Raw genomic sequence first — 21969 nt, 5'->3', positions numbered from 1 at the left:
CCCCAGTACCCCCCGGCTCACATCTCCTCATCCCAGACACCAGCTAGGGCTCCCGTCCCCTCAATGCTAAGCACAGCAGGGCAGCCACGTTCCCTTCTCAGCCCGGGCACCGCCAAACTCCCCCAACGCCCCCCGGCTCCCCACCAGACCGGTCTCCCGGGATAGTGATCCCCTGTGCAGGTGCCAGGCTGGTGCAGGGGGTCCCCGCCCATCAAGGGACTGCCACATGTCAGTGGGTAAAAAAGAAAAAAAAATTTATTGTGCAATCTGTGTCTTTTGTCCCAAGCAACACACACCTCCTGACAACATAAATAGAAGTACTGGACTGGCAGTGAGTGTGATTACCCTTCCATTAAGGAGAAGGTTCCTTTGGGATTGCAGCAATGGAAGATGCTGGTTCCTCAGAGAAGGGCTACAAGGCCTGGTTTCCATCAACACCTACAGTGTAGCACAGGTCTGGGCAGCACACAAATACACATACACAGATTCCTGTTTGGGGTGACACTGGCCATGCACAGTGTGATCACATTGTACACACCTGAACACCAACCATGGGCTCTGTGCATCTCTGTATCCCCTTCGCTCCCGAGCAGGGCTTTCCCAGGGCCAAGAGCTTCAGAACCCCAGCATCACCATGGCACCACCACAACAACAGGAAGGAGATGGGTGGCTGCTCCCAAGGCAAAGGGATCACAAATGCTCACAGCCTCCTTCAGTGGTACAACCTGGCTTCGGGTGGTAGAAGATATTTCTTTAGTCCAGCCACCCTGCATGGCCCAGAAGGAGCTGCAAGCAGAAGTGCCCCCCCCATGAGCTCCTTGCCTCCTCCAGCCCAAATCTCGGCTTTGGAGCTTTTCTTCTCAAAGCCACTTTTGTGGTAAAGGTGTACATAAAATCTCTAAGCAAAAAGTTCCATCTCATAACTGCTTCCTTGCACTGGCCTAGGGGTCCACAGGCTGGCTAACCCTCCTGTAATCCATGGGGTAACACTCATAGAGCAGTATCAGAGAACCATGTGGCTTCTTGTGTCCTGCAAAGACATCACTGACATCAGTGACACTGGCCCACACGGAGTGGGCTGCCTGCCTGGACAGGGCGGTCCTGTCATGATGGCTGGGGTGAGACCAGGAAATAAGTGGGGAAGGGGGTCTCACAGGAGCTTGGCACCAGAGCCCGCTGACCTGTGCAGTCCCAAGTGTCCAGCCCTGCTCCCCACTGGAGCCTGTGCTGTGAGCAGGTCTCCTGCATCTGAGGCTCTGCTCCAGAGAGATGGCACTGGGCAGAGTACTGCCATGGGTTCATCACCTGGAGAAGGTCCTGGGCACTTCTGCTCTCCCAGCTCCCTGGCAGCCAGCACTAGAGCTGGGTGAGCCTGCTGGCACCCTGGGATAGAGTATCTTGGCAAGCACATGGCATAAGCTGGGGAAGTCCTCTGGCAGCTAGCACAGAAATGGGGAACAATAGTGTGGAACACTCACTCCAGCAGAGCTGATGGGGTTGGGGCAGACTGGCACTTCTGCCCCCACACACCCCTTTGGTCCCCATCTCAGCATGGCTCCTATCTGCAGATGAGGTGGTAGTGACACCATGGCAGGACAGGACCTTGGCACTGACCAGGGTGAACAGGCCCAGGATGGGGTTGCAGAAGCCACAAAAGCCATGGCAGGACACGCTGTGCCCCTCCCAGGAATCTGGGGAGAAGTAGGTTGTCATGGCTCCCCATGCCCCACACTGGGGCAGCAATGGCTCCTTCCACCCTGGGGCTCCTCCTCCCAAAATAAAGACCCCAAAAATGGCAAGTGGCAGCAAGAGACATGTTTGGGAGAGCCAGCCCCCACACTGCCCCTGTCATGGTTCCCCCACTGCTACTCAAAGGACAGTAAGTCGGGGTGGGTCCCCTCCACCTCCCAGCCAGGGGTACGTGGCTCTGGCCGCCCTGTGCTCCGTGGTGCCTCATGCTCCAGCCTTGGTTTCTGTGAGGGCTTCTCTGTGGGGGGTGACAGCTCGGTGGCCCTTTCACCCACTCGCCACTGGCTCTCCTGGCTGCCCTCATGGATGAGGTCAGGCACAGGTAGGGCACCAGTGGGCTGGTTCCCGCTGGGCTCTGGGGTGCCTGTCGTGCTGGGCACCCCAGGGCATTCTGGAAGGGATGGGTCTCCCGTATCCAGCTGCTCCTCTGCAAGGTCAGGGTGGTCTGTGGGTGGTTCTGGAGGCTCCTCTGTGCTAATCCTTGTACTGGTCTCTGGCTGTGGAGCAATGAGCATGTCCTGCGGGGTCTTCAGGGCACGTGGTGTCCGCTTCTTGGCGATGGGGGGTGGGGGGTCCAGCCGGGGAAAGGCATCCAGCCCGACAGCCCTGCAAGCACAGAGAGGGAAAGTCACATACAGCCCCATGCTGAGGCCTCTCCAGCCTGTCCCAGTGGCCCCGCCACGGGGTGCACAATGCAGGACACTCACCCGTCCTCGACAGCCAGCTGTGCTGTGCCCAGTATGGCGCCCACGCCGGCGTTTGCCTCCATCGCTCCCACACTGGGGAGGCTGGTGGGCTCCTTTCGGCGCAGGAGGTCGTTCACCTTGGCCCCCATGGCCTTGCCCAGGTTGCGGAGGTGTTGGCTGCTGGCGGGGCGGGAGGGCTGTGGCAGAGTGCCCGCCGAGGAAGGGACGTGCTGCAGCCGCGGGGTGGGTGCCGTGCTGGCGCTGGTGTTCTCAAACATGCTCTGGTCCACTGGAGGGGGAAGGGAACAGAGACGGTATGTGAGCCGGGCTGGAAGGGCGATCCCAGCAAGGACAGCTGGCCTGAAGCTTCCTGCCAGCAGCATGGGAATGCAATCTTGGGGTCAGGGAGGCTGCTCCTTCAGCCCCGCAGAGGCTGTGGGCAGCCAGGCCATGCCAGGGCTGCACAGGGCACTGCATGCATGGGGGACAGCATGGGGCAAGACAGGGAAGCAGCGAGCCCAGGGCTCCAGGCTGGCACTGCCAACACACCGAGAGCTTCTCTTACCTGACACCAAACAACTTGGAAAGCAGGTTGTGGAAAGAAAGAGAGAGAGAGAGCATTTACCAAGGATGGCAAGGGGAAGGCCTGTCCCTTCCACACTGCCAGGTGGGGTGTGCTGCCAACCCTCTGCCTGGGCCTGCCACGCTACCTTGTGGAGATGGGACTCATGTGGTGTCATGTCACTCCAGGCCCTGGCAAAGCTGCAGGGGCTGCAGTGGGGGCACCCACAACAGCCTGGGCTCTGCACTGGCCACCGCACCAAGGCTCCCTCAGCCCAGCCCAGACTGGGTCTGTGTGGTGGGTGGCAGTGGGTACTTTCTGGGGACCCAGTGGGTTTCTGCAGTCACACCCCACCTCTGAGCTACAGTGGTTTCTCCCTCATGTCTTCTCAGCAGGAGTCCTTGAAGCAGTGGGTGCTGCCCCTGGGAGTGCCAGCTTGGACCCCCCATGGCTCTCCATGTGATGGCTCCAGCCAGCTGCTGGGTGTGCCTGGTGCTGCCAGGGCCTCAGTGCCCACCAGCATCCTGTGCCCAACTCCACCTCTGCATCCCAGGGGCATGTACTGGGACAAAGCCAACCACCTTCGCATCCCACGGAGACAGACACAGAGGAATGGTTCCCAGCACTGCTTCCAGCTCCATGGGGGCCAGACTCTTACAGGGACCCCCAACTCACTGCAGGCCCTTTCCTGTGCAGTCTGTGGCCCCACAGTCCTGCTGAACAGCAAGCTCCCCGTCTGCACCCACAGCATCTACCAGTCCTGGAGTTCATCTTACAGCTACTTCATTGCACCAAAGGAGTAACACAGCAGTGCCTGAGTAGCCTCTCCTCCAGCCTGGACACCAGCCCCCAGAAGCGTGAGCAGCCTGACAACCTCTTGTAGAGCATCTGCTCCTCCTCTGACTCCTCAGATGACCCCTAGGCCCCTGAGAGGGACAGGATGGCCAGCAACAGAGCCAGCATCATGGTCCAGGACATCCTCACCACTTCCCAGTGGCAGACGGTGCTCCAGCGTGGCTACCAGTGCATGTTGTGTTGCTGCATCTTCCCCACATTGTGGTTTGCCCAAGACCCAGATCCAGCACAGCTCCCAGGAGGGCTACAGCTGCAACGGGTTCTACTGCAGGCTCGATGCCCTGGGGGAGCAGGAGCTCAAGGCTCAGGAGGCTGCAGCCTCCAGGCTGTCCATGTAGCCCCACCAGCCAAGCAGCCACCACGGGAGGGCACTGCTCCATCGTTCCTGCCAGCAGCAGAATAAATTCTGTTAGGATCAGCCAGCCCTGCCTCTGTGCTGCTCTTCCTACACAACACTGCCATCCTTTGAGAGGCTCTTCCCTACTTTTCCTTCCCCAGCAGACAAAAATCTCCTGAGCTCCTAAAAGTGCTGCTTAGCATTTCTGCACCTCTGTAGGGAGCTCTGCAGATGCCAGGAACCCACTGGCACCATCAAGCTGTTGGGTCAGCCCTAAGACAAGCTTGCGCTGTGCAGTGGCTGAAGGGGAAGACTGAAACTACTCCCAGAGATATTCAGAGCACCTTACTCTCATGGGTAGCTTGTGGCTGGCACCACAACAGGGGTCCCACAGGGGAGTAGGCTGAGGTTGGAGGGGGTCTGTGCAAGGCCAGAGGATGCCATTGCTGGTGCTGGCAACCAGCATGGAGGGGGAAGGAAGTACAGAAAGACAGAGTCAGTGAGAAGAAAGAGACAATAGAAAGCCTTGAGAAATAGAAAGATTTATTTAGCAAAAGCCAGTTGACTAATGACAACACCCAAGGGTTAAGTGCACTTACATTGACAGATTGGTTTCCCAGATAGATTGAGTCAACAGTTAGTAATATGACAGTTGTAGGAAAAGAAAGGACAAAAAATATAGCTATAAATCCCCTGTCAAGGTCCATAATAAAAGTGAGAGGCTAGAGAGGCGTCTTGGAGGCAGTGCTGACTTAGGAGGAGGGTCATTTATACATGTACACCTGTGGTGTGGCATGGTGCTGGCAGGACACTCCGGCATCACCCCATCAGCCTGCGGGGCACCTGCCACTGTCCCCTGTGGGCAGAGTGCCAGGCAGGAGCCCAAACCCACAGCTGGTCCTGAAGCTCCTCAAGGGACACTGCCTGTGTGTGTGGAGCAGGAATGGACCGGAGCGGTGTCTCAGGAGATGGCTCCTCCCTGCCTGCTTTCTGAGGCATCCCAGCCTGGAAGAGACCTCTGTCCTACTGCTGCTCCTCCCAGGCTCTCCCTTCATCTGCCCTGTGTGTACAGCTGAGCTCCTGCTGTCCCCTCTGCTGAACAGTCTGTCTGCCCACATGGAAATCCATCTCCAAGCTCACCCATGCATCCCTACCCTGTCTGTGCCATGTCCTGTGTGTGCTGCCATACCCACTTCTTCCTCCTAGCTGGACCAGCCTCCCACCCCATGCTTTCACCTCCAACTGCTGCAAGCTGGCAGTGGGATGCTGGGGTTCCCAGCAGAGGGGCTAGCACACTGCTGTGCCCACAGCGGTGTGGGACAGGGCACATGGAGGTAGTGGGGGCCAGGCAAGAGGAGAACCCATGTACCAAACAACACCCTCTCCCACTCTGCCCCCTCTGTGGCTGGTGCAGGGGCTCCCCTGGACACTAGGGCACTGCTGGGGACACTAAAACATGTCCTTCCTTCCTTTCCACTGGGACTCACTAGCTCCTCACATCATCCAGCCCTGTCTTGTGGCAGAGGGTACATAGCACAGCTCATACTGACCCCCGGGGGTCTCATCCACACCTCACTCCTCAGCAGCCCTCAGTTCCAAGGGGACCCGGGCAGAAAGAACTGACAGACCTTCCTCAGCAGCCAGGCTAAGCCCTGGAGGAGAGCAGGAGCTGGTGTCAGCCAGGGGTTAGTCGCAGGCAGATCGAGCAGAGACAGAGCTGGCAAAGGCGAGAGCAGCAGGGAAGCAACAAAGCAAAGCAGAAGCAGGATAGGAGGGAGGATGGGGAGAAAGACAACTGTGCCAATCCCCACCTCATTGAGTGCTTCCACAGGGAGCAGGGTGGATATCAGGACTCTGGTTCATACCCCTTCAGTCATGGCCTCTTAGAGGCTGTAGCACCAGGTAGGTGATAAAAGTGCTTGCAGAAAAGAAACAAGCTCTGGGTCCCTTGGAGGCCCCCACAGATGGCTCTTGGCCAAGAGCATCCTGAGGGCTGGTGGGGGATCCTGAGATCTTGGATTCACTTTTCTGGAGGGTGTAAACCATAGATCTGACAGAGCCCCTCTGTAGACACCAGCAGTTCACTCCCCACCGAGGGGTGGAAGTGTGCTCATCCCTGCAGATACCAATGCCAGCACTGCAGGCCCCAGCCCTGGTCTGGAGGAAGACAACTGCTTGGAAATGGGAGGGTTTGTCTATAAAGCAAAGCAAGGAGTTTGTGGTGATGGGAGTGCAGGGAAGTGCTTGAAAAAGTGGCTTGAGAGCACCAAAAAGGCTTTGAAACCTGGCAGGTGTGTCAAAGAGCCAAAGGACTAGATGATGTCGGGGAGGACACTCCACAGCCCAGTGCTGCATTCCCTGGCTCCCTGCTCCACACTGAGCTGTGCCACCTTCTCTGCCCCACAGCCTGGGAAAGGAGTGGCTGTGCCTGAATGCCCTCCACCTGCCTCAGGCAGGGACAAACTCTGTCCTGGAAGTGCCACATCACCCTGCAGGAACTGTCTGCACCTGGCCAGCCTGTGCAACCTCATCTTATCCCATCAACTCCTTTCCAGGCTCATCCCCACTGTCCCTCTATGCCTCACCTCTCACTCACAGACCCACTACAACAGTGCACTGTCACCAACCCTAACGTAGCATGACCCTATCCTTGTCTTCCATTCTGTCCACAATACAGAGAGCCAGACCATCTGCCAGCCACTCTGTCCTTGCTCACCACCCCAGCATTGCCCCTTTGGTCCCTCTTGTCCCTGCTCCCTGCCCTGCATCTCCTCTCTTGTTCCCTCCAAAAAATCCTCTCCTTTACTGCTTCCCCGGCAGCAAGAGGGGATAATCCAGCAGGGATCCTTGCTTCTGCCTCACCTGGACACACAGTTTGTGGGGGGGTGGGAGCCAGGGGGGAGCACAAGGAGCTGTCAGCTCACTGTCAGCTGAGAAGCAGGGATGCTCCAGCTCAGCACACAAGCCCATGCACGCTGAAGCACAGCACGCCCAGCACACTCCCTCAGCACGACTCCACCTAACCCCTGCACATCTCCTGACTCAGCGCTGGAAGCCTCACACTCCCCCCTCCACCCCACTCCCTCCGGGCTGTCCCATCCCTGCCAGGGCCACTGGGCTATGGCCGGGGTCTGTCCCAGCTCTGGTAGGTCCTGGCTGCTCCGCGCCACCTCCTGCTGACCCCCCTACACCGCGATCTCGTCCTCCAGGCTGTCACCCAGGTCCTGCCTGGGCTGGACGTGGAGCAGGCGCGGCGGTTCCTCCTGGGACCAGGAGTCACGCTCCTCGCTCTCGTCCGTGTTGGACTCGTACTCGGAGGCGATGCCCGACTCGCGGAACTTGATGAGCTCCAGGCTGCCCAGCGGTGGCTCTGGGGCAGGTGGCCCCGAGTCCGGCAGAAAGCGGTAGCACTCCAGCTTCACCAGACAGTCGTTCCTACCTATGGGACTGCCCAGGGTGCTGGGGAAAGCTGAGCTGGGGCCCAGCGGCGGCGGGTGGGTGTCCTCGGGCTGCGGGGTGATCGGGTCGCAGAGGACAGGGAGGACGTTGGAGCGGAAGGTGATCTCCAGCAGACTGTCCTGGGAGCCTGCTGCAAGAGAAGGGCATGGCTGAGAGGCCTAGCTTGCCTGGGCGCCCCCTGGCTACCACGGCTGGCTGCACACTGCCCAGAGGAGGACAGGCTGGGGCCACTTGGCTACCAACCTCCCTACTGCCTGTTGAGAGGGGCTTATTTGGTGTAACTGCTGCTGACCAACAAAGAGCCAGTTCTGCAGGACAAAACGTTAACTGTCTCCTACCCCAGCTCCTGCAGGGAGCTAATGGCCACATCTGCTGGAGAGGAAGGTCAAGAAGGGGCTCTTGGGCAGGTATGGAGCTGGCCTAGAGCATGCAGCCACTGGGGAAAGCAGACATACAGCTGATGGAGGTAGATAAGTACCTGTCCATACAGCCCTCCCCAAGCCCCATCCCACATGGCATGCAAGCACCCTGCTGCACATGCACAAGCCTGGCCAGAAGGGCACAAATATCCCTCTAAACAAAACGAATGGAAACACACAAAAAACCCCAACAGAAACACCCATGAGCATGTGCCTCATAGCCCTTGCTAGAAGTGAGGGGAGAAGAAGTGACGGGAGCGCTTACTCGTCGTGTTCCCTGCCAGCTTCAGCTCCAGCTCCTGCACCTGTTTGACCAGGAGCGAGATGTGCTGCAGCAAGTCCTTGTTCTGGAGCAGGAGCTGGTGCACTCGAGCCTGGGCCTCCAGCCGTGCCGCCGCCTCTGCTGCCAGCTGGTCCTTCAGTAGGTGCACCTGTGGGACAGCCGAGAGGGGGTGAGCGTGGGGAGACGCTGCTCAAGGGTTGAGGGCTTCGACTCTGGCCACCACCACTCATCTACCAGGGCTCACCAGCATCCCACCCAACGGTGTGATGAGGCAGCCACTCCTTGCAGGTACAGCAGATGTGATGGGGAGCGTGCAGGTAGGTGGTAGTGTCACACTGGGCAGGTGGTAGTGTAACACCAGAGCACACTCAGCACATGGTCCCCTGGCCTCTCTGATGGCAAAGCTCAAGGCAAAGGGGGGCAGCACTGACCAAACTATCAGTCACAGGGGCAAAGGGTGCAATATTTTACACTCTGAGTAGGCACCACAGAGCCCTTTTGGATTGCAGGCAACACTGTACTTGGGCAGATATAAAGGATCCCCCAAGGATGAAGGTCTCTCTTCCAGAGGGGAAAGCAGCTTTGCAGCCTGTGACCCCAGAAGGCGCATGGGCTCTGGGGCAGCAGCTCAGGCAGAAACACAAACACTGATTTACTGATGCAAGAGGAGGAAAGCCATGGGACAGCACAAAAAGGCTGCTGGAGCCCATTGCTCAGCCAGGTCAGGAAGAAAGTTGAGCAGTTGTGGAGAGCTCTGCGAGGGGTCAGTGAACAAGTAAAGCTCAGGTAATGAGTTGGGTAAAGCAGCCAGAGCTGCTTAAATGAGGAATAGCTGCATGGAGAGTAAGCTGCCAGACACACAGCTCAGGCAGCAGTTATTCAGGGCGAACACTGAGGCCAGGTACTGGCAAGCAGACAGGGGCTGAAAGCCCAAGAAAGCTGGTGGCATGCAGACCTAAGCACCTCATCTTTCCTGATGGGGCCAGGGCAAATTGCCACTCCTCTCCCCTTGTTGTACGTCCCATCCTCTGAGTCACAGTTTCTCCCACAGTTGCCACCTGAACATTTCTGCCTGGAGCTCCCCACAGAGCAGCCAGCCTCCAGGTGCCACTCCCCTTGGTGGCACCAAGGGGCTCAGTGTGCCCCAGCCCTGTTGCTGCCCCAGAAAAGAGTGGAGGGGAGAACCTGTGCCACAGCCACTTGTGTCTGCTGCTGCTGCTGCTGCAGGAGCTGCTGGAGAAGCTGCATCTGATGGTGGGCAGAGAGGGGTGTTCCCAGGTCAGGCAGCTGGGCAGATGAGGGCAGCAGCATCTTGGGCGATGCTGTCAGGATATCTTCAGGGTGGAGGCAGCCCTGCAAAACACCAGTGTGGAAAGTGTGATCCCATGCCACTCACCTCAGAGAGCCACCTGGCACACACAGGCTGCAGAAGAGAGCAGCCCCCCAGAATACCCAGGAAAGAAGCAAAATGCATTCAAAGCAAATGCACACTTTGCTGGGGGTGCTGACAAACTTTGAAGACAGTATTTTTTCAGTTTCGACAACAACCCAAATACTTCTGTAGAAAATTCCTGAAAAGGCTGGTGCTTCCAATGGGAATTTCCACTGTATCAAAAAAGTCCTTTATTTTTGTTTTTTTGGTGGAAAAAAATCCCTATCAGCTCTGCCCCAAACACTTTCCATGTGGCTGCACAGAGTTCAGCCTCATCACAGCTCTCTCCAGGAGCACCCTGGGCCCCAAGCCAAAGGGCAGCCCTGCAGTGGCAGATGGCTTTGATCTAGGAGCTGGGGAATGCTGCTGAATCCCTCCCGATCCCTGGGCCCTCGGGGTGCACATCAGAGCCATGGGGCTGGGGCTGTGCAGTGCCCCAAGAGTGGAGGGCAGGGACTCAGGCACTTTGGCATAGGCCACCCACCTCCTTGCCCACAGCATCGAGGTCGGTCACGCCACGGCTGAAGTCCAGGATGTCGGCTCCGGGCAGCGGCAGCTCCACGGCGTCAATGTCCGTCTCTTCCGCTGAGGCGGCTGCCCTCTCCACACCGGAGAGGCGGCAGGCTGTGGGAGCAGCGTCAGAGTAGAGCACAGTCTGCTTGGAGCAGGAGCTTGCTGTGGTGCACCCCAAGCGTAGTGAGTGATGCCCAGGGTCGGTCCCCACCACCCCCCTGCCACCCGCCCTCCAGCTCTGGGGGGAAGCAGGTACACAGAGACACAGCTGCTCTTCCTGCTGCTGCTCAGGATGGGGGTTGCAGCCAAAAACACACCCAGCCCCAGCACACCAAACCTGGGGAACAGCAGCCAAAACCCCTGAGGTCGGACAAATGGGCCACCAAGAGCAGAAAACACAGATAAAGAAAGGTAAACAAGAGATTACGGGAAAGAAAAACAAAAAACAGATGCTCGGAATTCTCCAGGGAACTGCATATCATGGTCCGGACATTGTGTGGAGGAAAACCAAACAATGACCGGTCCAGAACAGCCCAATGATTAGGTCATCACGACAGCACTGGTCACAGAGGCAAGCAGGAAACCACAGCCCAGTCCAGGCTGCTCCTATTGTGATGGGGGGGAACTGGCCCCCAACATGGGATGGCAGGGCAGGCAATCCACACACAAGCAGGCAGCAGGACCCATCAGTGTCCCAGCTGGCACTAGACAGGTATTTGACCAACCTCTTGCAAAACATCTGCCTCTCCTCCAGTGCAGGCAGAGGCACCAAGGAGCAGGGCAGCTCCCTGGGGCCCTGCAGAGCTTGGGTGATGGGGCTGGACCAACAGCCAGGAGCACTTGTTCCAGCACCCTCTACCCATGGGGTTGAGAAGGAACAGGGTCTGCAGGCTGCCTGAAGACCTGGCAGCTTGATGCAAGACCACAAACATGGATTAGTCCATTCAGGGAATTGCAGAGAGCCCCAGCCCCAGGCATGCCTCGGGACACAGGTCTGTGCTTGAGGCCTCTGCTGCAGAAGCAGCAAGGGAATGTTTGCAGTGTGTGCAGCCAAAGCACGGAGAGTTCTCTGGCGCCCAGCAGAGTCCCAGGCGCTGCTAATTGGTTCCCAGCAAGGGGGATGTCTGCGAGGATGAGGGCTAACACCTAGCGAAGGCTCCTTGCTGGGCAAGATCCCAGTTTGAGCCAGAGGCGCCACAGGCCAGATTGCTGTGCAAATCTATTCCCCACAGGTGTCAGCCAGCAAGGAGCAGTATGGGAAGACAGTGCTTCTGTAGACCGTGTCTGCCAGGCTCCAGGAACCCCATGCCACCCCCACCTCCGCCTTTGTGAAATACCTGGGACATCCAGGTCATCTCCGTTCCTCTCACTGTCTCCATCCTCCTGCCCATCTGCGTTTTGCTGGGTGTGCTGCAGGCTCAGCTTGTGGCAGACCTCGAATGCCTGCCCCACCGTCCGCACGATGCGCATGGCTTGGCTCTGCGGCAGGTGAGGAGAGGAGAGGAGGGATGTAACTTCAGCCGGGCCACCCCTGCCTGGTGACCCCCCAGCCTGGTGCAGCTCTCAGGGGTCTCTGTGTGCTGCCACAGGGCCTGGGGCACCAGAGCTCAGATCCCTGGTGTGCTCTGGGCTGCCACCTGCAATGCAGTGCCACCGGATCCTGCCCCAGCTGCTCCACCGAGGCCACACCACGACAAGATGAGCACCCCAGCACCTTTACCTTCTTCTTGGATTTGAAGACGTTGCACCTGAAGATGTTGCTAGACCCATCCCTGGCAATGTAGCTGAAGATCTTTAGGTCCTGGGAGTCATGAGACACATAGAATATTCTGCAAGGACACAAAAGAAGGGAAGATATCATCATACACATTACCTACATGCCCAGGAGACTGCCAAGGCCACAGCCAGCACTTCCCAGGGCACGGGGTGCTGGCAGATCCCCAGTCTCTGCAGCACATCCCTGCTAAAGCCCATCAGAATGTTTTTTGGCAGTGGTTTTGCCTCGGCTGGGAAAATTAGCCTGCTGATTCAGCAGCAGCAAGTGTTTTGAAAAGGCAGGATGGGACTTCTCTGCTCAGCCCTCAGGGACAGAGTCAGCGGCCCAGGAGCCCTCCAGGGACAGAGGAGAGCAAACCTCACTCCTTGACTGCTCAGAGAGTCAGCCTTCTTGCCTGGGTGCCTGCTGCCCCCTCCCCAGTGTGGCTGGGGCCCGTCTCAACCCCGTTCAGCCTCGCTGGGACAGACACCCCATGCTCTTGCTTTTGGCAACAAGATGGAGGAAGAGAGCTGGGGACTCCAGAGAGCACCACGAGTCAGGGGAGCTGCCCTCTGCAGGGATGGTGGCAGCTCTCCAGGTCAGTCCCCAGCACAGTGCCAGCGTGGTGTGAGTAAGTGGCATGGCAGAGAGCCTCTGTCCCCTCACCCATCAGATTTACCTGTAGATGGGGTCGTGCATAACGAGCATTTTGTTCTCGTCCCAGGCCCATTCTTTTTTCTGTAATGAAAGAAGCTGAAAATGAGTACGTCAGATGCTGTCCTTCAGAACAAGGACAGGGCAGAGACAGTCCAGGGACAGACTCAGGAAGCTCTTGTCTGTTGCTGCTCCCATGGAACCGAGGGTTGGGTCCTGCTGGGGATCAGCCACGTCCCACATCACTGCCATGGGGCCCCCCAAGCCCATTCTACACCCACATCAGGACGACCTCAGCCACGCTGTGGGAACATGGTCCACCCATGGCTGATCCCAGCCCATCTCTCTCTCTCCCAGCCCACCAGATTTTCCCAGAAGTTCAAGGATGCTGCAGGTCCCTGCTCTGGGAAAGGAGAGCTCCTGCTGTCAAGGTACTGCTACCCCAGGGACCAGTGCTGCCTACCTTCTTCTTCTTCTTCAGAATGACCTTCACACCATCCACTGACACAATGAGATTCACTTTCTTCTTCTTGATATTCTTGGCTTTAAACTCATACTGCGGAAGATGGAAGAAAACACTTGAATTAGCCTTTCTGTGCCAGGACAGTCTCAGGGAGGGCTGAAGAGGCTGCAAGAGGAAGGGGCAAGAGGGACAGGAACAGCTTTTCCTGATCTCACATGCCTGCATCAACATGCACATCCATGCTAGGACAGGACAAGGGATCTTTTTGCCCTGCTGTGTTCCCATGCCCCGCAGGAGGACACATCGAAGAAATCCAGCCCCAGGATGCTGCTGGGAATGGTAGCTTGTTTCAAAGGCACTCACTCTGACCCTCCAAAGGGCTGAACTTCCCCAAAGAAGGACTGCCACCTCCCTAGCCCTGCCAGCTCCCAGGGATCCACAGCCTGGCTGCGTTTGCCTCGCTGGCTTGCGGCCATTGCTGAGCTCTGGTAAGGGAAATGGCATTTAGAGTGGGGTATTTTTGGGCTCAGTATAAAACTGATGATGATTGCTGAGGACTCTGTGAACCTCTCCAGGGGATATGGGATAATGCAATTACCCACTTCAATTAGAAGTCACTGGACAGGAAAAAATCCCAATAGGAACTTCCAAAGATCAGTGGCTAAACACAAAGCTCTGGTCTGGCCTGGAGAGAGAATGAGATTTCCCAAAAATCCATCCACTCTGGCATTTAGAGTCTTACTTACATTTAGAGGGCTGGCAGGGGAATAGCCTAAACAAGCCATTTAGGCTGAGCAACCTCCTGCTGTGGGACTTTTGAGGAGTCTCATAACCTATCTGCCATAGGTGCGCCCACATCAGGTACCTGATGTGCTGGTCCTACGTGCAGAGTGCTGTGCACAGCCATGGGGACAGATCCTCTGTGCCCAGAAAAGCCCTGCATCCTGCACCTAGCCTGCCTGAGGAAGTGGGATTTAATTCATCCTCTCCTTATTTCAGCAGTGTCTCTGCAGAGGGAGCACAGGGCAGACGCCCGACGCAGTGCCTGCCTCCAGCCCGCACCGAGCCTCACCGTGACATTTCCAGCACCGCACGATGTATTAACTCTGGCAGCCAGAGCCAGCAGGCAGGAAAAGCTGCTGGCCCTGACCTGTGATCAAATGATAAAAGACCTGAAAGCACAATTCCTCAAAGCCATTTTAAAATCGTCGATGGGGATGGGAGATTCAGATGGCTTGGAAAACAGAGTAGAGAATGCAGCTCTGCCCTTCCCCATGTCCGACCAGACGAGCCCACAAACTCCAGGGCTGAAGCCATGGTGATGGGCTGGAGAAAGCAGAGCTCAGGCTCCCACCGTAGAATCAACCAGGTTGGAAAAGACCTTCGAGACCATCAATTCCAACCCTTGATCCAACACCACCGTGGTTACCAGACCATGGCACTAAGTGCCACATCCAGTCTCATCTTAAAAATCTCAAGGGGTGGTGAATCCACCACCTCCCTGGGTAGCCCATTCCAGTGCCTGATTACTCTCTCCGTGAAAAATTTCTTCCTAATATCCAACCTAAACTTCCACTGGGAAGTTGCCTGGGAGAAGAGACCAAACCCCATCTGGCTACAATCTCCTTTCAGGGACTTGTAGAGAGTGATGAGGTCTCCCCTGAGCCTCCTCTTCTCCAGGCTCAACAGCCCCAGCTCCCTCAGCCTCTCCTCATAGGACTTGTGCTCGAGTCCCTTCACCAGCCTTGTGGCTCTTCTCTGGACCTGCTCCAGCACCTCAATATCCTTTGTGAACTGAGGGGCACAGAACTGGACTCAGTACTCCAGGTGTGGCCTCACCAGCGCTGAGTACAGGGGAATGGCTACAGCCAGCCTTAAAATCCCCAGCACATACCCATATGCTGCTTGCACAGCTTATTCCTCATGGAGAAGGGTCTTACCAGAGTTCCTCAACAAAGAACCCATTGGTGTGGGTTTCCAGGTCCCATCTCTCATATTTCCTTTCCCATCATTACTAGCAGAGGTGAAGCTGCATTCAAAAGCCCCTTCTCTGTGGCTTGCTAAGACAGCAGGCCAGTGCCAAGATCAGGTGCCTGGTACCTAACACTAGAGAAATGTTTTGATTTAGCCTTGAGAAGGTGAGCTCTGGCCCGACTACCTTGGAGTAATTAACCCAGCCCCTTCTGAAGCTCCATGTGTGATTTTTCCAGGAGCCGAGGGCTGAGCTGGATGCTCTTTGCAGCATTCAGCATTCAGGCTGACTGCACAGCACCTTGGAGCACTACAGCCTGATTTATTGGTCCTAACGATCATTGATTATAAACGTCAAGTTGCATTTCCGAGCTGCTGGTGCCATGGGGTTTCTATTCTGGGTTACCCCAAGTGCTAATTAATGTGGGCTTGGAAGAGACATCAACCCTGAAAAATATCCCAGGGTTAAACAGACTAATTTTAGCCTGTTTTTTTGGGTGAGTAACAGCTCCAGGACAACAATGCAGACAGGCCAGGAGGTTTCAGCAAAGATGTTACCCAGTCCTGGCATGTTTCAGGGACAGAATAAACGTAGAGCTCCTTGGAGAGGCTTCTGGAATCCCTGGCTGCAGGCAAGGGATTCTGCCCAGGCTCGCCCCAAGCCTGGCAGAGGGGAATGCTATGGGGAGAGCTGCTGTGTGTGTGCCTCTGCCACACTAAAGCCAAAGTCCCCTTGCACCAATGGCTCATGGTAAAACTCCAGCAAGGACCAACAGAAGCAAAAAAAGTCAAATTCTCAAAAGCGCCAACCAGCCAGATTTGTTAAACCCTTCCACAAATCCAGGTCTTTATCCTGACACCGAAGTGAGAGCCAAGCTTCTTTGCAAGCCTGAGCCATGCGCTTAGAGAGCTATTGCCCATCCCGCCCCATCCAGAGCTCATTAGTGCAGTCACTCCAACGAGCCCAGAGGCTCTCCAGGATACACTTCCCATGCACGAAAGCACAGCTCTAGCCAATAAAACACTAATGAACTCATGCCCACTGGGGCTCTAATGAAACACTAACCATCACTTAATAATAAATTAGCAAGGAAGAGGATTCAATAAGACAGCAATTCAGCCGAGTCGCCTCTTGTATCCCAGGGCTGTGCAGGGAAGGCAAGCTGAGTCCCACAGGCCAGGAGATGCATTGCTGATCTTGAGGGGCTTTCTAACTTGGTCTAAGGGAACGTTAGCTCCACGCAGTTCCTCTAAGTGAGATCTAAGCCACAGAGACTGTAAGGGATGAACCCAAAGCTGTGCAGGGCAGAATCTGCACCATCTCACGAGGCAGCAGTTCACATTAGCAGTGACAGCAGGTGCCACGACCAGCCCTGCTCAATGCCTGGCTGTCCTGGGTGCTGCTTGCTGGTTAAGGCAGGAAGAAGGCATGGCTACCACAAGCCCTTGCCCAACCCAGCAAGCCCCTGCAGCTCCCAGGAAGGCGGTGGCTGATGGTGACAGCCAGCCCCAGGCACCAGCCCAGGAGTAGTGCTCAGGGCTGGGCTGGGTGCCCTGCCTGCACATGCACTCTTTCCAGCCCGGGAAGAATACCTAGCCCTACGCTACCTCCTTGGACTTCTCCAAAGCCAAGGCAAATCCTTCCCACTAGCAGGCTACTGATGCCAGCATGGTATTTTTGCTCCTCAAGACTACTGGATGTTTCAGATAGTCTCACCAACACATGGACAGGACCTGCCCTTGCTAATACCTGCCCTACAAGCCCCTTTAGTTAACAGGGCCATGGAAAAACCTCTCTGTATGACTGATCAGGACCTCCCTGGCTTGGAGTTATTCTTGACTACAACTGTGTGTGCCCCAGGCACAGAGATCTGCGTGTCTGCCCATGTTTGTCAACATCCCTCCTTCTGCTGCAAAATAAAGCTTAAGAGGGATGAAAAGCATTAGGGTTTTAACTTTTCCTGCTGCTGGGAGGAAAGCAGAGGTGATGACAGGATTGGAAATGCCACCAAAGGGACTCTGAGAAGGTATGCACAGCCACTATTTGCTGCTGCATCCAAAACAAGCAGGCACTGGTTGACCCACAGGAAAAGAAAATGCACATGTCTCCAGAAACAGTGGACCATTGCCATACAACCCTTGTTGGGGATACATCCTGCATCCCCAAAGATGTGCTAAAATGCACAGCACTGCTGCTAAGAAGCTTTTCTCTGAGCCAGTACAAAACTGCCTGCATGCAGCAAAGCAAAAGGAGGTTTGTCAAAGCCACCAGCATAGGATCCATTCCACTGCCAAAAGGGGATGGGGATGCTCAGGGGAAGCTTTGCTATTCATTACAGCAGGAGCAACAGGAGTGTCCCTGTGATCTGATGCAGGGAGGTGGGTGACAGCGACTCACCCCACACTCTCTGGGCACCGCATTCTGCTTTGTGGTGACTCCTTCAGAAGAAAAAACACATGAAAAGAATTTCACACATGATAAGCTCAGCTACCAATAGCTCCATCTTGGAGAGGTGAATTCCACCCTACGGCTTAATAAAGAAGTGATACAGAAATAATTATCCAGCTTGGGATCAAGAAAGGAAAGAGGATTTGTGCAGCTTTCCCATGATCCCCTTGTGTTTCACACCATGTAGCATTTCACTGTATTACTTATAAATGACTAAATGGTGTAAGAGTCAGAAGAGCTTTCTTAGCCTTCAGCCCATCTTGGGCATGATTCTGGATCTTTAAATATCTGTAATAATAATGCAAGCTTGGGTTAATTATGTTAATTCTTGGCTATAGAAATGTGGCAATCCCAGAAGAAAAAGAAGAATTAATTTCAGGGAAATACACAGAAAATGGAAAAAGCAAGAGAAACTGTCCATTCCTGGACTTTCACAGCTTCACAGTCGGTCTCCAACTGAAGCTCTAAGAACTGTACTGAAAGGTTTGAGGAAAGACTGAAAATGGACATTTGAGATGCCTCAGTCAAAAAAACCCACAACTATTCGAGAAAAAAGCAAAGGTGGTCTCAGTAATGAAAAAGAAGTATAAGATCACCCACAAAACCCAACCAGCTAAGAAGTGAATACAGATCATCCCTTAATATTACACTGCCCACAAAAAACACATTCATCTTTTCATCTGGAAAAGAAACATCTACTCCATCAGAGCACGAAAGCCTTACCATTGACCTCAGGTTTGTGGGAGTCTATTCTCAACATCTGTCTTTTATGTGGAGTTCAGTATTTAAACAACTTCAGAAGGAAAAGAAGCCAGCTGGTGTATGCATCATTGCGCAACACATTCCTACTGGCAGAATATTAAAACTGCCCTTTCTGGAGAACTGAGTAACATATGTTGCTTAATAGAGAGCGCATGTAACCTCGTCAGCTAAGAGTAAAATTATGTATGAATCCCAGTGTGATGGGTATGTGTGAAAAGCGGGGAAAACTCAGCATCCCTAGAAAGATGCTATCCACCCCTGTTGTGGTGTTTCCACACAGTAGAAGTGTAAGAAAACTTGCAACCACGCGCTGCACACTAGGTTAGGCAGATCAGACACTAAAGAGGAGAGATGATATCTTTCTAGATTCATCATCCCCCCACATTCACAAGCATCCAAAAAATGTTAACCTGAATAAAAATGCCCTCACTTCATCCCAGCCCATCTCAACAGACGCGGGTACAGTTTTAAGTCTGCCCACTAGCACCATTCATCAGTGAGGGAAGGTACCAGAAATGCTATATGGTCAGATTACGCCAACAGAATGCAAATAAACAGAATGTTTTTTAATGGAAGTTGCTCTAAGTGCACTGAACTGCCCCCATCCCCTTCCATCCTCTATCCCCATCCTTAAAAAAAACCCAAAGTTACAAGCTTTTTCTGGAAAAAAGCAGTGGTCTGAGAACGAAATTAATAGGGAAAAAGCAATTCCCACAAAACTCATTGCTACTCTGCTATAAGAAAAACCATTGAAGGGGATGTAATTTTGCCAGAAAGCAGTATTTCTCTGTGTTTATCCAGAAAGCACACAAAACTGTGAGCAATGCCGGATCCCCCAGAGCCACCTTTGCCAAATGCAAAGGGTTGGCTGGCCAGGACCCTGCACTGTGAGCACCCTGAGGTCTCCTAACCGTGGTGATGCCCCCGCAGCTCCCACGGCTCCCACAGCCAGTGCCCGCCTCCCCTGGCACCCCCTGCGGCTCCTCCTCGCAGCTGGCTGGCACAGCACCTCGTAAATACTTTCAGAGTTAGACTTTAACCCAAGGTCAGCTCGGGCTAATGACAGACGTGGTAGACTAGCAACGGCTTTCCCAGCAGTTTGGGGGAGGAGCGGTGCTGTGCTCTTGATGAAGAATTAACTTATTACAAAATGACAGCCGAGCTCGAGTTCAATCGGCACAGGCTCCACGGCGCCGGGAATTAAGGACTGGGGGGAACCACATACCTTGCAATTTGTGCTCCGGAAAACACGGGGAATGACGGTAAATCTCAGAAATATACAGGAGCTCAGGCGTAACCCACAGGAGGGAAGCCTGAGAAACCTTGCTGGGATCCTAATAGCTGTAATTGTGAGGAATAGCAAACAGCAGCGCTGTGCAGGGGACAAGGATTTCACTTTACTGAACCACACAAAGAAATGGCACCAACACCAGCGCCCTTGAATGACTCAGAAGCCACCTGTGGGCTGTGCGGGAATAGGAACCTGTGAAGGACAAGCCTTTTTTTCCTGGACAGGGGTGCCAAGTTGCCTCGGGGATGGGCACAGAAAGCTGGAGGAGCAGGAATGCAGCACTGGCTTTCCGCTGGCCTTTTGTGGGGTAATCAACACCCAGAGCTCAGTGCTGGGGTCCTGCCAAAGCACTATGAGCAGACTGCAGCCAGAATACCTCATCTCTTCTTTTTCCCTCTGGTGCTTTGTTAACTGGAGGAGAAGCGTGATTTGCAGTGTTGGAGGGGCTGCACACATCAAGGTGAGCAGCACAGCAAACACAGGACCACAGCGTGCCCATCTGGCCTGTGAACCAAGAATTCCGTGGGCCAGAAGGCTGGGAAGGGCTGTGTGGTGGTAAGGCACACACTGCACCCAGCCTGCCCAGCGCAGGTGCTGTGTGCTGGGACTGGTGGGTGCTTATGGGATGCATCAAACGCAGCTGCGCCTGAAAGAAAAGAGCACTGCAGAGGAGAAGGGAATGATTTAAATACAGCTTTGGCACATTAGCAAACAGAGGCCACCTGGCCAGGAGCAGCCTTGCAGATCAGAAGAGTCCCCAGCCATCTAAGCCACACAGGTCTGGGAATATCGGGTGGTGTCCAGAAGACAGCTGGGCACAGCCTGCCACATGCCAGGGAGTGGAGGCAGCACGGCCTCTCCCCAGAGCCCTGTCAGAAGGGTAGGGCAGCAGAGAGCCAGGATCCTGCCAGCAGGGTCCCTAGGCATGGAGCATCACTCCCTTCCACTATGGGCTGCTGTCCTGAAAAGAGAAATGCACCTGCTAGCTTGCCCTGGTCCAAGCCTCCCTCCAGCTCTCCTGGAGCAGCAGTAGATGTCAGGGGATAAAGTGGCTGGAAAGCAGGACACCTCCCAGAAGGGCAATCAGCTTCATCCAGGAGGCATTTCTGGACAAGGCTTCAAAACATCTGACAGTCCACTACTCTGGGCTGCACTTTATGCCCTCAGGGGACTCAGGCTTGCTAGAGGGGAGCATACTGGAATACCTGCTTAGCCTACTAATGTCATCAGCAATAAATGGACTAAAACCCATTTTTAAAAGGCTGCCTTAAGCCACCCTACCAAAGTGCTGTGTTGCTACCTGAGACTGTTGAGAATCCCCATAACCTTTACCATGGGCATGCTATCCCATCAGAGCTCTGGTGAGGAGGCTTTACCACCCCAATTCCTGCATGCAGCTGAAAGTACATGCCTGGCCATGACTGTGCCCATGATCCACACACATGAGCAGGGTACTTGCCCATGGGATGCCAGCAGCACCTTCCTGTTCCCCTCAGGGCTGGGAGAAAAGAGACAAGGACAGCAGGGAGATTTGGGGATCTCCTTGGTGTGGTCACTTCACTTGTGCTCCCTGTTCCTTTTGCCAGAAACGGGGACAAAACTAGCCCATAGCACTCGCACTTGCAGCAGGGATGATTCCCACTGTGGGGCACAGAATCATGGAGATATCTGGGGGCAGGGTCAAGGTTCCCACCAGCTCCGTTGGTGGCATGGCATGGGCAAACATGCTGGAGACCTCTGCCATCCTCCTAGCTCAAGTGTAAGATGCTCCTCAGGATTAAATTTCCCCTGTCTACCTGTCTACACAGCATTGCTTGTGGTTTTGCCAATAGCTAGACTTAAATTAAAGAGCACAGTAATTTGAAAAAGAGAAGGAATAATGGAGTATTGGATGCTTACTCTTGGGCTTAATGGTTCTTTTTAAAACTCTTCTACAGTTCCTTGGAGTTTGCATTTGCACATATGGGAAATGCTGCTCTGAGGTACATGTGTTTGTCTGAAATAGATATGATTTTGGTTTGCACTGACAAGGTCAATGCCTATTTTCCCATCCAACTTCAGGTTTAATTTTGGTAACCGTCTGTAACAGTTGCAAGTACTGATGGGTATAAATGGGAATCAGTCTAAAAATACCCATGTTGTGAGAGCAGCACAGCAGAGTTAAGGTTGCTGCTTTGAAACCATCCCAGGATCACAGCATACCCATTTATCACAAAAAATATGTTTTCCAATAACATTGAATACTTCACAATAAATGCCTTCTGCTCAGTTTGCTATTTCCTACCAGAGAGCTGCCTCCATCCACTTCCTCTCACTACCTCCGAGTTT

General features: G+C 54.6%; 3 protein-coding genes across 3 annotated transcripts in view; 1 reads left to right on the top strand and 2 right to left on the bottom strand.

Moving 5' to 3' along the window:
* Positions 1-1226: 1226 nt before the first annotated feature.
* CUNH1orf226 (chromosome unknown C1orf226 homolog) lies at positions 1227-2846 on the bottom strand. Its single transcript, XM_027658512.1, has 2 exons — positions 2457-2846; positions 1227-2355 (listed from the first exon to the last, which is right to left on the bottom strand). The coding sequence occupies exons 1-2, from the start codon at positions 2816-2818 to the stop codon at positions 1866-1868; spliced, it is 852 nt and encodes a 283-aa protein (XP_027514313.1). The 5' UTR covers positions 2819-2846; the 3' UTR covers positions 1227-1865.
* Positions 2847-3021: 175 nt separating this feature from the next.
* On the top strand, positions 3022-4190 carry SPATA46 (spermatogenesis associated 46). The gene is given in 3 exon segments (XM_027658358.1): positions 3022-3443; positions 3474-4063; positions 4065-4190. Coding segments are annotated over 3 exon segments (1005 nt in total). The 5' UTR covers positions 3022-3154.
* A 523-nt stretch (positions 4191-4713) lies between these two features.
* The window catches only part of NOS1AP (nitric oxide synthase 1 adaptor protein), a 30231-nt gene continuing 12975 nt past the window's right edge, over positions 4714-21969 (bottom strand). Inside the window, exons 2-9 of the mRNA XM_027658510.1 lie at positions 13169-13261; positions 12731-12804; positions 12016-12124; positions 11633-11774; positions 10267-10406; positions 9536-9703; positions 8333-8498; positions 4714-7778 (exon numbers count right to left, since the gene is read on the bottom strand). Of these exons, the coding sequence (XP_027514311.1) occupies positions 7375-7778; positions 8333-8498; positions 9536-9703; positions 10267-10406; positions 11633-11774; positions 12016-12124; positions 12731-12804; positions 13169-13261 (1296 nt within the window). The 3' untranslated portion in view covers positions 4714-7374. The remainder of the gene's footprint in view (positions 7779-8332; positions 8499-9535; positions 9704-10266; positions 10407-11632; positions 11775-12015; positions 12125-12730; positions 12805-13168; positions 13262-21969) is intronic.

This window comes from Corapipo altera, unplaced genomic scaffold (assembly GCF_003945725.1).
Source record: "Corapipo altera isolate COAL_440 unplaced genomic scaffold, ASM394572v1 79, whole genome shotgun sequence".
Classification (NCBI taxonomy): Eukaryota; Metazoa; Chordata; class Aves; order Passeriformes; family Pipridae; genus Corapipo; species Corapipo altera.
The sequence above is the reverse complement of the archived record's forward strand: the minus strand, read 5'-3'. Positions and strand labels throughout refer to the sequence as shown.

Coding starts and splice junctions, on each gene's coding strand:
- CUNH1orf226 (XM_027658512.1), bottom strand. CDS start 2,818: ATGCTGCTGGCAGGAAGCTTCAGGCCAGCTGTCCTTGCTGGGATCGCC. Junction 2,356..2,456: donor CAGCTGGCTGTCGAGGACGG/GTGAGTGTCCTG, acceptor CTGTGCTTGCAG/GGCTGTCGGGCTGGATGCCT.